This window comes from Myxocyprinus asiaticus, chromosome 22 (assembly GCF_019703515.2).
Source record: "Myxocyprinus asiaticus isolate MX2 ecotype Aquarium Trade chromosome 22, UBuf_Myxa_2, whole genome shotgun sequence".
Lineage (NCBI taxonomy): Eukaryota > Metazoa > Chordata > Actinopteri > Cypriniformes > Catostomidae > Myxocyprinus > Myxocyprinus asiaticus.
In genome coordinates, this window is record NC_059365.1 from 33,852,986 (window position 1) to 33,865,147 (window position 12,162).

The 12,162-nt window shown below is 37.3% G+C and overlaps 1 protein-coding gene across 5 annotated transcripts in view; it reads left to right on the forward strand.

Annotated features, from left to right (window-relative positions):
• The first annotated feature begins 2,363 nt into the window (after positions 1 to 2,363).
• Positions 2,364 to 12,162, forward strand: part of LOC127413118 (TNFAIP3-interacting protein 1-like) — a 30,603-nt gene continuing 20,804 nt past the window's right edge. For 3 of the 5 annotated variants that reach the window (XM_051649994.1, XM_051649995.1, XM_051649990.1), the window contains exons 1-8: positions 6,311 to 6,461; positions 7,474 to 7,655; positions 9,519 to 9,668; positions 9,768 to 9,856; positions 10,420 to 10,482; positions 11,030 to 11,224; positions 11,591 to 11,685; positions 12,023 to 12,149. In XM_051649994.1, coding sequence (XP_051505954.1) covers positions 7,511 to 7,655; positions 9,519 to 9,668; positions 9,768 to 9,856; positions 10,420 to 10,482; positions 11,030 to 11,224; positions 11,591 to 11,685; positions 12,023 to 12,149 — 864 coding nt within the window. In that variant the 5' untranslated portion in view covers positions 6,311 to 6,461; positions 7,474 to 7,510. Of the gene's footprint in view, positions 2,495 to 6,310; positions 6,462 to 6,872; positions 7,008 to 7,473; positions 7,656 to 9,518; positions 9,669 to 9,767; positions 9,857 to 10,419; positions 10,483 to 11,029; positions 11,225 to 11,590; positions 11,686 to 12,022; positions 12,150 to 12,162 lie in introns of those variants that run through there. The other 2 variants (XM_051649992.1, XM_051649993.1) reach the window with 2 other exon arrangements.

Genomic DNA, 12,162 nt, shown 5'->3' on the forward strand with positions numbered 1-12,162 from the left:
AGTTTGACCCACCAGCAGGCCTGCAAGAAAAAATGTAATTATCAAAGTATTAATAACTACAGTCTTGACAAACACAAAAAGCTGAGAAGCTCTACTTTCCAATGCATGTAGGCATTACGACCAAAACTGAACAAGTGCTTTCAATTTTGCAGACAAATCAGTGTTTTGTTTTGATAATTGATTAATAATTTTGACTGTACATATTATTGTAATCAGTTAAAACATCAAAATCATCGAATAGCCAAGTGTCATATGTTGTTTGAAATCTCTCAAAGAGTAGAATACAACCAGCCCATTTGTTTTACTCACAGACAAAAATATAGTGAGTAATAGCTAAGTATATGTCTTTGACATTTATGTTTCATCTTAGCAGGTGTTGCTCATATGCCTTTCAAACAGGCCCACACATAATGTAATCCGATGCATAAATCATTAGATAATTGACATGAAGCACAATGTGCACACAGCATCTGGCTATCTGACATCTTGCAATCTAGCTGAAAACACGTTAGCTTTCCTGGATCAGATGACGTCATTGGAAATTATGTAGCATCATGGAACGCTAAACCAATTGGATTGGGTTCAGATCGGTGCAAAAAGTCATCCTTATTTGGGCAGCGAGACATGTGATTGGTGACTGTTACATATGGCGAGGAGATGGCGCTAAGTACATGACACAGAATCGATGACTCGAATGGCACAGAATGAAACTCACTACTTACTAAAATCATGTCTGCATGCTATGCAAACCTTTAGTCATTGTTGTATTTGCATGTGTAATTAGTTTTTCTATACAATTATTATGTTTTGTTTGTTTGGAGTTTTTCGGAGTCAGCTTATTTTCACCCAGAGATATTTAATGTCAAATCAGAAAAATAAGAAAAGGGTTTAGCTCAATTGATTTTTAAGCAGTTTTTTAGGCTGAGAGTTTCAGAAGTTATCATATCTATTGATCTATACCATTAAAAAAAAAAATGTTTTACGTTTTTACAATTATACCAAACACTTGATCCTCCTTGTTTTCTTCTTCTTCTTTTTTAGTTATAAAACTTTCATTTTGGATATGCCACTAAAACAGGAAATCTTTACAAACACACTCAGAGCTTAATGGGTTAAAGGGATTGTTCACCCAAAAAATATATATATATATGTGTGTGTGTGTGTGTGTGTGTGTATGTCTATGTGTGTGTGTTTTCCAAACAATGAAAGTGACTAGTGACTGAGGAATCTCCTTATGTTCCATGGGAAAACGAAAGTCATACAGGTTTGGAAATGACATGAATGTGAGTAAATGATGACAGAATTTACATTTTTGGGTGAACAAATCCTTTGATTACATATCATGGGACCACCACCATTTGGAATAAAAAATAAATAAATAAAAAAAAGTGAACGTCAACACGTTTTCTGTTCCAAGAGATGTTTTCCAGTTAGCACACAGCAACCTTTATTGTCATCTGCTGATATCTGGGTGTGTGTAGAGGCATTGACAAGTCTTTTTCTGTATAACAGTCCCCACTGTCAAACTGAGCCTTCAAACCATCAATTCATTATATTCTTGTCTGCAGCTATCTATATGTCTGTGTGCATATATTTATGTGTGTGTGTGCATGCATGTCTGTTTGTGTATGTGAGCATGTCTTTGTGTGAATGCAGCTGTTGTCAAACCATCTTTAGTTAAAAGAGGAAAGAAGAAAAAACTTGCGGGGTTAGGAAATCCCCTGCACTAGACCAACATCCCAGTAACCATTGATGATGTCTGCAGTAGCAATAGCATTTTGAAATTCAGAACAAAACAAATAAATGATCATAATGATATTTTCAGTTGTGTGTAAAAGCAGTGCATGCAAAAGTAAAGACAAAACTGTGCTCTCCGGTGTCTTACAAGATGCATGTCATATGGTTACTATATAGAAAGAACCTAAACGACATGAAAAGAACATATTTTGCATTTCTAAGTGCAGTTTCTGCTGACTTTGCAGAGACTGCATGTCATTTTAATTCTAAGAAATTTACTCTTGGCATTACTAAAATCATCCATTAAGGCATTTAGCACAGTGCCCATTGTGCAGGTAACTACAATTGTACACTTTTTTGTTGCTTTACCATGGTTGAAATACTACAAAAATGTGCAATTTTGCTTGTTTTATTGAAAGCTTTCTGTCTTTTCTGTCTAATCCAATATCTCAATCTAAGGTACTGATTTATGAAGCTATTTTATAATGAATAGGTTCCTCTCTCACAGCATTTCCAACTATGGCATTTGGAACAGTCAAAATGCAATAGTTTTTTTGAATATATCTATTGTCTGGTAACACTTAGCTAAGCAGACTCAAGTTCTTGGACGCAGACCAGGTCCTACTGTTGAGCTGAAATTATCAAGGCCTTTCACTATGTGGGAATTCCCCCTTTTGTTTAAAAACACTGCAAACGCTTCACCCTTTGCCACCAGTTTCCTTAAAAAATGCCTCTCGGACACAAGTATAATGTGTAGGTGAGTAATTGTACCTTGTTTATATTAAACATTGTCTTGTACCTGTATTCGCTCTTAGAAATAATATGATCTTTGCTTTTATAAACTTGTGAAATTGGGAATTATAATTAGTAAATCAGCAAATTTGTATTTGCCGAAGGCTGTGACAATAGAAATGCAGGGATATGTTTTTGATAATGATGTAGTACATTTCAAAAGGAATTTTATGATATATACATTACGTAAACTTTACTAAAAGGTGTAGGCCTATATGTTAAATTTAAACAATAATTAGATTTAATCAGTGCAAGATTATAACTTTCAAAACAGCTGACACTTTCAAAATTCAAATTCATGCCTTTTTCAAACTGTTTGATTTTCATTGGACTTTATTACATTTTGTTTTGTTTTTTTGAAAAATGCAAGTGTATTTTCAAAAAAATAATTGCTTGATTGTTGAGCATATACAAAACATAGTCATTAATTTAGTACAAAAACTATATTCCAAGTCTTTTTCTGACTTACATAAAGACCATTAGATTGCAAGCATTATGTGTCAGAATGTAGTATCTGTGTGATGTTACTCTTTAATACCACAGTGATACATTTCCACAAGATGTCACCATTTATTTTTAGAGCAGGGTGATTTAGAGGATTTTAGAGTAATCTTTATGGCTTACTGGTGCATTATCGAATGCTCTAAAAAAAAAACTGCCATAGAAATTACATTAAATATCCTCTAAGGAGATTATTGTTCTTTGCTTACATGGCGTTTTAATGACAGGAACTGAATTCATATTAGGATTATGGGACAAAAAGTTAAAGATCTCTGCAATCTGGCTAGATAGATCCTTTTGTTCTGAAAGTATTTATTAGAGGATTCAGATACGCAATGCTTTTTTGCACTGTTGGTGCACCAAATGTAATTTTAGTTTTACCCAGAGTAAAATTAGGGATATTGCCTGAATTAATGAAAATGATAACCAGTACTGTTATAATGCTCAGAAAATTTTAAAAATGACTGTTAATTAGAATTGTTCTAATTAATAACAGTGCTCGAATTGGGGTGCTCAAAAAAATCAAATATATATGAAATGTCTTATTTTAAAAATAAAATATTTTTATTTAAGATAATAATGACATATCTCTTTCTTATATAACATTGCCTGGGCTGAATATATATATATATATATATATAATATATTTATCTTTGTTTCAACCACACACAATAACTAAGTTACTGAAGATGTGAACATTGACTTTAAAACATATAGGCTATACAGATTTCATAATAACTGTTTATAAATGTACTATGTGAATACATTAAGCACTGTGGAATAATTTCAAACGATCCTACACTGTAAAAACAGTTGACCTAAAAAATTTGCTTCATGTGGTAACATCTAAATTATCTGGTTAGATTCAAGTCAAAAATATAATTTAACATTACTGAATCAACCTGAATACATTAGGTTACACCAACAAAACTAATTTAAAGGCTTAGATCAGGAAGAAATAGCTAACAACTGCAGGTTACCACTTTTTGCAGTGTATTGTACTAGCAACAATAGAGTACAAGTTTCATATTTAAGTACATGAACTATGCTGGAATACTAACATGGACATGCCCACCTAAGTGTAATATTTATGTTCAGCATTCCTAAAATGTTTATAATGGACAAACTACAGTCATTTGCTTTTAATCTGTGAATTTCTGGGAGGGGAGTTTCCTGGATTAGCCAATAATGACAACTCTTCTGTTACCCAATTCAACGTCTCATTCCGTTATCTGATTCCATTGTGAATTTCATAATTTCTTCATGTACTAAAACAGTGTTCAGAACTGCTCAGACAGCCAATCTAGTTTTCTGCAGTGCTTATTAATGTTTTCAAGACAACTCAGTCGAACTCCAAGCCAGATTGAATATTGTCAGAGATCCCTGATTAACTATGGTTGTTTAGCATAACTCTTGAACACATAGCTACATTTACCATCCTAGAATGCACTCGCAGCCAAAAGTTTGGAATAATGTACAGATTTTGCTTTTATGGAAACAAATTGGTACTTTTATTCACCAAAGTGGCATTCAACTGATGACAATGTATAGTCAAGACATTAATAATGTGAAAAATTACTATTACAATTTAAAAATAATGTTCAGAACTTCATAAACTACTTCAAAGAGTTCTCATCAAAAAATCCTCCACGTGCAGCAATGACAGCTTTGCAGATCCTTGGCATTCTAGCTGTCAGTTTGTCCAGATACTCAGGTGACATTTCACCCCACACTTCCTGTAGCACTTGCCATAGATGTGGCTGTCTTGTCGGGCACTTCTCATACACCTTACAGTCGAGCTGATCCCACAAAAGCTCAATGAGGTTAAGATCCATAACACTCTTTTCCAATTATCTGTTGTCCAATGTCTGTGTTTCTTTGCCCACTCTAACCTTTTCTTTTTTCATTTTTCTGTTTCAAAAGTGGCTTTTCTTTGCAATTCTTCCCATAAGGCCTGCACCCCTGAGTCTTCTCTTTACTGTTGCACATGAAACTGGTGTTGAGTGGGAATAATTCAATGAAGCTGTCAGCTGAGGTCATGTGAGGCGTCTATTTCTCAAACTAGAGACTCTGATGTACTTATCCTCTTGTTTAGTTGTACATCTGGCCTTCCACATCTCTTTCTGTCCTTGTTAGAGCCAGTTGTCCTTTGTCTTTGAAGACTGTAGTGTACACCTTTGTATGAAATCTTCAGTTTTTTGGCAATTTCAAGCATTGTATAGCCTTCATTCCTCAAAACAATGATTGACTGACGAGTTTCTAGAGAAAGCTGTTTATTTTTTGCCATTTTTGACCTAATATTGACCTTAAGACATGCCAGTCTATTTCATACTGTGGCAACTCAAAAACAAACACAAAGACAATGTTAAGCTTCATTTAACGAACCAAATAGCTTTCAACTGTGTTTGATATAATGGCAAGTGATTTTCTAGTACCAAATTAGCAATTTATCATGATTACTCAAGGATAAGGTGTTGGAGTGATGGCTGCTGGAAATGGGGCCTGTCTAGATTTAATCAAAAATGACTTTTTTCAAATAGTGATGGTACTGTTTTTTACATCAGTAATGTCATGACTATACTTTAATCAGTTGAATGCCACTTTGGTGAATTAAAGTACCAATTTCCTTCCGAAACATCAAAATCTGTACATTATTCCAAACTTCTGGGCGCCAGTGTGCGATAAGAAAATGAAAACATTTACCCACATATGTAAATTAGGGGTATTAATACATACCACCCTTCAATTTAAAAATAGCAAAGACATCTTAATTGAATAATTCCTGGAATGTCAGATGTAAAGACCACTTCATTTCAAAAATATAGCCCAAATAATTGGACGCACGTATGCTTTTTAGGTGTCACTTCATTGTGTCACTTCACATTACAGTAACTCGTAAACATGTAGCCCATTTGTTATTGGTGTACTGTCACTTTAAAATGGTAATTAGTTTTAAAAGGTTCCTCGGCATTGGTCTGTTGCATCGAGTTGCACTCATATTATTTCGCTTTCGGGACATTTTAGTGGTGTATGTCTTCCACAACTATGTACGAACTTAAACGTTAGAACATGGTGCGTGCTGTCCAAGACGTGTGGCAAAACAACTAGTGCACTGACACAGAAACGTCAAGTGAACAGTAGGAGTCCTTTAAAATGCCAATAAAAAGTTCATATTGTATCAAAACACGCCAAAGTCCAGCCATACCTGGGAATTAAATTAAGTAATTCTAGCGTTTTTAAATCGTATACGGGCATGGTCATTGATATAGCCCAGCCTACTATCTATTCAAAAACTCGCGAACGTATGTGTTTCTGTTCAGCGCGTGTGAACGCGCCCCTGTTTACATCTGCGCGCGGGGTGGAATTTCCCGACTCGCGCCGCGAATCACTTCCGCAAACCTCCGGCCGATCAGAGACGCGTCTCCGTCAAGGTACAGAAAGAGCTCCTCTTTTCTCTCAAAAGGAAAAATACAGCAAATTACAAGCGTTACCGTGTGACCACTTTGTTTTTCTTTCCTATGGCAGCGTTGAGTGTATTTAGGTGGTGTTTATGGCTTTAGGGAAGGCTAGTGTGAAGGCTTTTGTCTGCTTGCGTGGTAAACAGATCACCTGCCGTTAGCCGGATGCTAAGCTAATAACATCATCTATTGTTTTGAAATGAGTAATTTATTTAGAATTCAACACGTTAGATCTGACCTTGTGTGGGTAGGGGGTTTCGGCGCATGGTTATAATTAAAGCTAATGGTTGCCATAGTGTGTGTGTGTGTGTGTGTGTGTGTGTGTGTGTGTGTGTGTGTGAGAGAGAGAGAGAGAGAGAGAGAGAGATATCTTATTGTCAAGTGAGGTTTATTAATAAACATGATCCTCTAGATTAAGTTTCCTCTTGTCTAAGATAATTTAGCGTGATGTTGACAACACTAGAGCTGTCTTGTCTTTAGCTGATCTGTTTGGTCGGGAGTACAGTTGCTGTTGTCAAGGTAGGTGGCTGTATTTTTGGTCTCCTATTGTCTTCTGGTGGTACTTGATCATTTATTTATTTTATTTGGTTGCTGGTTTAATCTGTCACTAGGTTTAAATACTCGAAGCTTCTGTCTTTTTGTTCTGGTTGCATGATAGTGAGTATCTATGCTTTCCCTGGTTGAATGACTCTGGTGGAAAATGCATAAACTCTATACTTCTGCCTCTGCTGAGATGTCCACTGTATTAGAATGTCTTCTGAAATGACGCATTTTAGTTATGATATCAAAGACGAGCATTCAAATCATCAAGTCTTGAAATAGCCAAAGAGAAATCCCCAAGATGCTATTATTCAAATGCCTCTCTTTGACTTGCAAATCAACAATCTTTACACACTTTCATGCTGACAGTTCATGTTGCAGTGGTAATCTGAGAGTTTCTACAGTACACTCTGATCACACTGATCATCTGATTTCTTTGTTTTAGTACTGGGAAACATGTTTGGTAAGTGACCGGGTGACAGATGGAGGGAAAAGGCCCGTATCGCATCTATGACCCCGGTGGGAGTGATTGCCAGGTCAAAGACGAGGCCAGCAGCCTTGGCTACAGACAGCTGCTAGAGGAGAACAGCACATTGAGAGAGAGAATGAAGGGTCTGAAGAGTTTAGGTGAGGGATTCACTGCTGCTGCCCAATGAGCCTTTTTAATGCTCTTGAGAATGAAGAACTTGATTGATCAGGCTGGTTTTAGTCCATGAAGAAAGGTTCAGGTCAGCTGCCCCTTAAAGCAATATTCCGGGTTCAGTACAAGTTAAGTTCAGTTGACAGCATTTGTGACAATGTTGATTACCAAAAAAATTATTTCGACGTTCCTCCTCTTCTTTAAAAAAAGCAAAAATCGATTTTACAGTGAGGCACTTATAATGGAAGTGAATGGGGCCAATTTTTGGAGGGTTTAAAGGCAGAAATGTGAAGCTTCTAATTTTATAAAAGAACTTACATTCATTCTTCTGTTAAAACTCATGTAATATTTGAGCTGTAAATCATTGTTTTTACTAGAGGTTGACCGATAGTGGATTTTGCAGATACCGACCGGTAAGTAAGATGGTGGGAAAGACCGATAACTAATTAATTGGCTGATAGTTTTTCAAATTGATTCGTAGAATGTAAAAAAAAATGTTTACGTGTTAGGATGCAAAATCATAATAATAACTAGAAAAAATTAAGATTTGGTACATAACGTGGGACTTTTAAGTATAAACAAGCCTGAAACACACTGGGGACTCAAATGACTAAATGATGAAAAATGATGAAAAAACTATAATTGATAGTTCCAAAAAGCAACTGTCGGGACCGATTAATTGGTAAAACCGATATATCGGTCTGCCTCTAGTTTTTACAGTCATTTCAGGATTTTAGGGTATTTGGTATTATGTCGTCATGGCAACAAAGTTGTAAAATTGGATATAAATGTACACCGAAAAGGTTGTGATTTTCTCACACTGAAATCATGTTAACACACATCTTGTTTATGTCTTGTGTCTTTACTTTTGAAACAGTGCATATTGTAATGTTTACGGATTGGCCCCATTCACTTCCATTAAGGTAAAGCGACCGTTCACCCAAAGGTGAAAATGAAAATTCTGTCATCATTACCTCACCCTCGTGTTGTTCCAAAACCAGTATGACTGTCATCAGTGGAACACAAAAGGAGATTTTAAGCACATTGTTAGCCACAGTCACCATTCACTTTCATTGCGTTCTGCTGAAACTCCTTTTGTGTTTTAGAGAAGAAAGTCATACAGGGTTTAGAACAACATGAGGATGGGTAAATGATGACTGAATTTTCCTTTTGGGTGAACTTTCACATAAAAATTTCTCTTTCTGCATAAAATAAACATTAGCTGTGATCTATTATTGACAAATTTGAGCATGATCTACAGTTAAATGCCTTAAATGTTGCTCATTCTAACATCTGAGTCATCTATGGGCAAAAAAATTTTATTAGTTCAAGGATAACTCATGTTTCTAAATTGGACTTGCGCATTGTTGTTGGGTAGCTCAGTGGTAAAATACGCTGGCTACCACCCCTGGAGTTCGCTAGTTCGAATCCCAGGGCGTGCTGAGTGACTCCAGCCAGGTCTCCTAAGCAACCAAATTGGCCCGGTTGCTAGGGAGGGTAGAGTCACATGGGGTAACCTCCTCGTGGTCGCTATAATGTGGTTTGTTCTCGGTGGGGCGCATGGTGAATTGAGTGTGGTTGCCACGGTGGATGGCGTGAAGCCTCCACATGCGCTATGTCTCCGTGGCAACGCGCTCAACAAGCCACGTGATAAGATGCCTCAGACGCAGAGGCAACTGGGATTCGTCCTCCGCCATGAATCACTATGCGACCACGAGGACTTAGAGCGCATTGGGAATTGGGCATTCCAAATTGGGAGAAAAAGGGGAAAAATCCCCCCCCCCCAAAAAAAAACATACAAATGCCTGAGACATGTCATGTAACACGTTCTTTTCCCCTGGGACTGATAGGAGACCTGTTAGAGGAGTCTCAGACAGAGGCAGCGAAGCTTCGGAAGAGGGTTGAGGAGCTGGTGAGGGATAACGAAGCCCTGAAGTCGTCCACGACCAGCTTTGCCTCCAGTCTGTGCATGGGCGGACCCGTTCAGACAGAGACACACAGTACAGTTGAAATGTTATCTCAGATTCTGATTGAGCGAGATCCATGGCAGAAAAGACCTGTTTTGTTAACCGGATCTTTTATGGTTGTGTCTCCTTTAGGTCATGGCAAACATCACGGTCATCCTGCAACAGAAAGGCAAGAATCCCGAGATTGCTTAACTGGAAATACTTTACAACCAGAGGCAACTGTAAGCACTTTTTCAAACATAATCCTTTTGGCAATAAACAAAAGATGTTTCAAATTACACACATCATTTCTGTATATTACCATTATATCTTGTTATGAGTGAATGTGTTATGCTATGTAACATGTAAATGTAACTTTCAGTTTTGTGAATTGCTGACCTTTTTGCTCCTTTGTGAATAGTAAAATGTCTTTTGAGTTCATATTGTTGGTACACACGTGTCGTCACGTTTTATTATCATTATAGCTTTAATGTTACACGTGAATATATATTATTGTATCGCAATATGTTGTGAAAATCTTCCAATGGGAGCATAACTTTCCTTTTCTTTTATGAGTTCATATTGTGCGTTACTGTCAGAACATACCTGTTATATTTCCATTATACCTTTGATTTTGCATGTGAATGTAATGTTTCACAATAATTTTTCATGAGAATGTAACTTCCAGTTTTGTGAATAGCAGGCCATTTTTCCTCTTGCATGAACGGTAAACTATGCTTTATGAGTTGATATTATGTGTGACTGTCAGAAAATGTTGCAACGCTGTGAATTCTTCTGTTTACAGGAAAGTTCGTCTGAGTTTGAAGTGGTGAATATGGAAGAGAAGACCATCTCTGAAACCCAGACGGTGAGTTTTAAGGATGTTAGGAAATCCTGGGCAGCTGCACTCAACAAACGGCATGTGTGTGAAATAGGTGTGTTTTGCTGCATTATTGCTCTGTTTCGAACATTCCATATTTTGTTCTGTGTGTTCGGGCACACCAGTCAAGTGACACATTCCAGTCACCGTAGTTGCTCAGCTGTTTCTCAGTGCGTTTCCTTATCAGGTGTGAGGCTGTTCCCTGGATGACTCAGGGGGAAACTCCAGGATTTAGTTAGTAAGCTTATAGAATGAAAAACTCACATGTGACTCAGTTTACAGAATAACTCTTTGGATAAAGAGACAACTTTTTTTCACAAGTAGAACTGGAAATATTATTGTAGAAGTATTTGAGGATTTTCTCTGTTATGGTTATGGTTTTGTAGCACTCTTCCGGAGTATCAAACACGAATGATAGATGACCGTTAGGGGAGCCAAAACATGTGCCCAGTGATTGGTTTTATATGGCATGGGTTTTTTTTTTTAGGGAAAAATAGTTTAGGTGGTATTTATAAAATAGTGCTTCGTAATGCAGCCTGGAGTGATGCACATGCCCCAGGAGAACGTGGAGCTGGCGAGTCAACTCCGGCGACTGGAGAGTTCTTTCAGTGTGTTTGCTGAAGAGTCCAACCCAAATCAGCTGCTGGCTCACCTGGGCCGCATGGCTGTGGAGTTCCACCATCTCTCATCCAAAGTCCAGAAGAACGAACAGAGAACATCTCTCTTACAGGTGAGTCTGGAGTGCCTATTACTAGTGGTCGACCGATATGAGATATATCTAAAAGAGCAGGGTGGCCAATTGCTAATATAATGCCTATATTCAAAATTGATGAATATTTACTCAAAATTCTCTAAAATATTTGAATACATGCAAGATTGACTATAGATTTTGGAACTGACACTAGGTGGAATGACCACTTCTGTTAATTGAAAAATCAAGTATTAGCTGATGCAGATAATCTCAAAATGGTGAAATACCAGCCGATTAATCGGCCAAATTTTAACCGACTAATCGATTTGTGTTGTTTTAAATAATTGAGGTTAATGTTGTTTTTAAAAGCATAACTTGCTGAGTATTGTTTGCTCTTATGTCTAGACACTCTGTGAACAGCTAAGACAGGAAAACAGTGAGCTCAGGAAAAAAATGGAAGAGGACCTTCAGTATCGCAACCGAGATTTGGAACAGCTGAGGTAATTTAGTTCACATGGTTTACTGTACAGGTTTCTTGATTTCCGGTTATCAAAGACTCATCTATTTATATACTCATGGAAGACCTCAAGGATTGACTATAAGCAAAAAAACGAAAAAAAAAAAAACATAGCCCACTTTCCTCTGTGTAAATCTGTGAAATGAGTCAGTGTGAGTAAGCCATGAGGACAGCATCAGGGGACACAGTATTTCCTGCTGTGCTGGAACTGAGGGGTCTTTCCAGATGATGCTGTGTTCCTGGCCATGATTTCTCTGAATTTATCAGAATCCTGCTCATTGTTCCTCACCGTAGGTTTTGTTTCTGTGTAATCTGGACAGATTGGAGAACTTGAAACTTAAGGAGCAGGTCGGCGGAGCAGCCCCGACTGAGCAGTCGAGTCGGAAGGAGGAGCCAGTGAAAGAGGAGGCTGCCAAAACCAAGGTGGAAATGACCATGACTCAGCAGGTGTGCACTCATT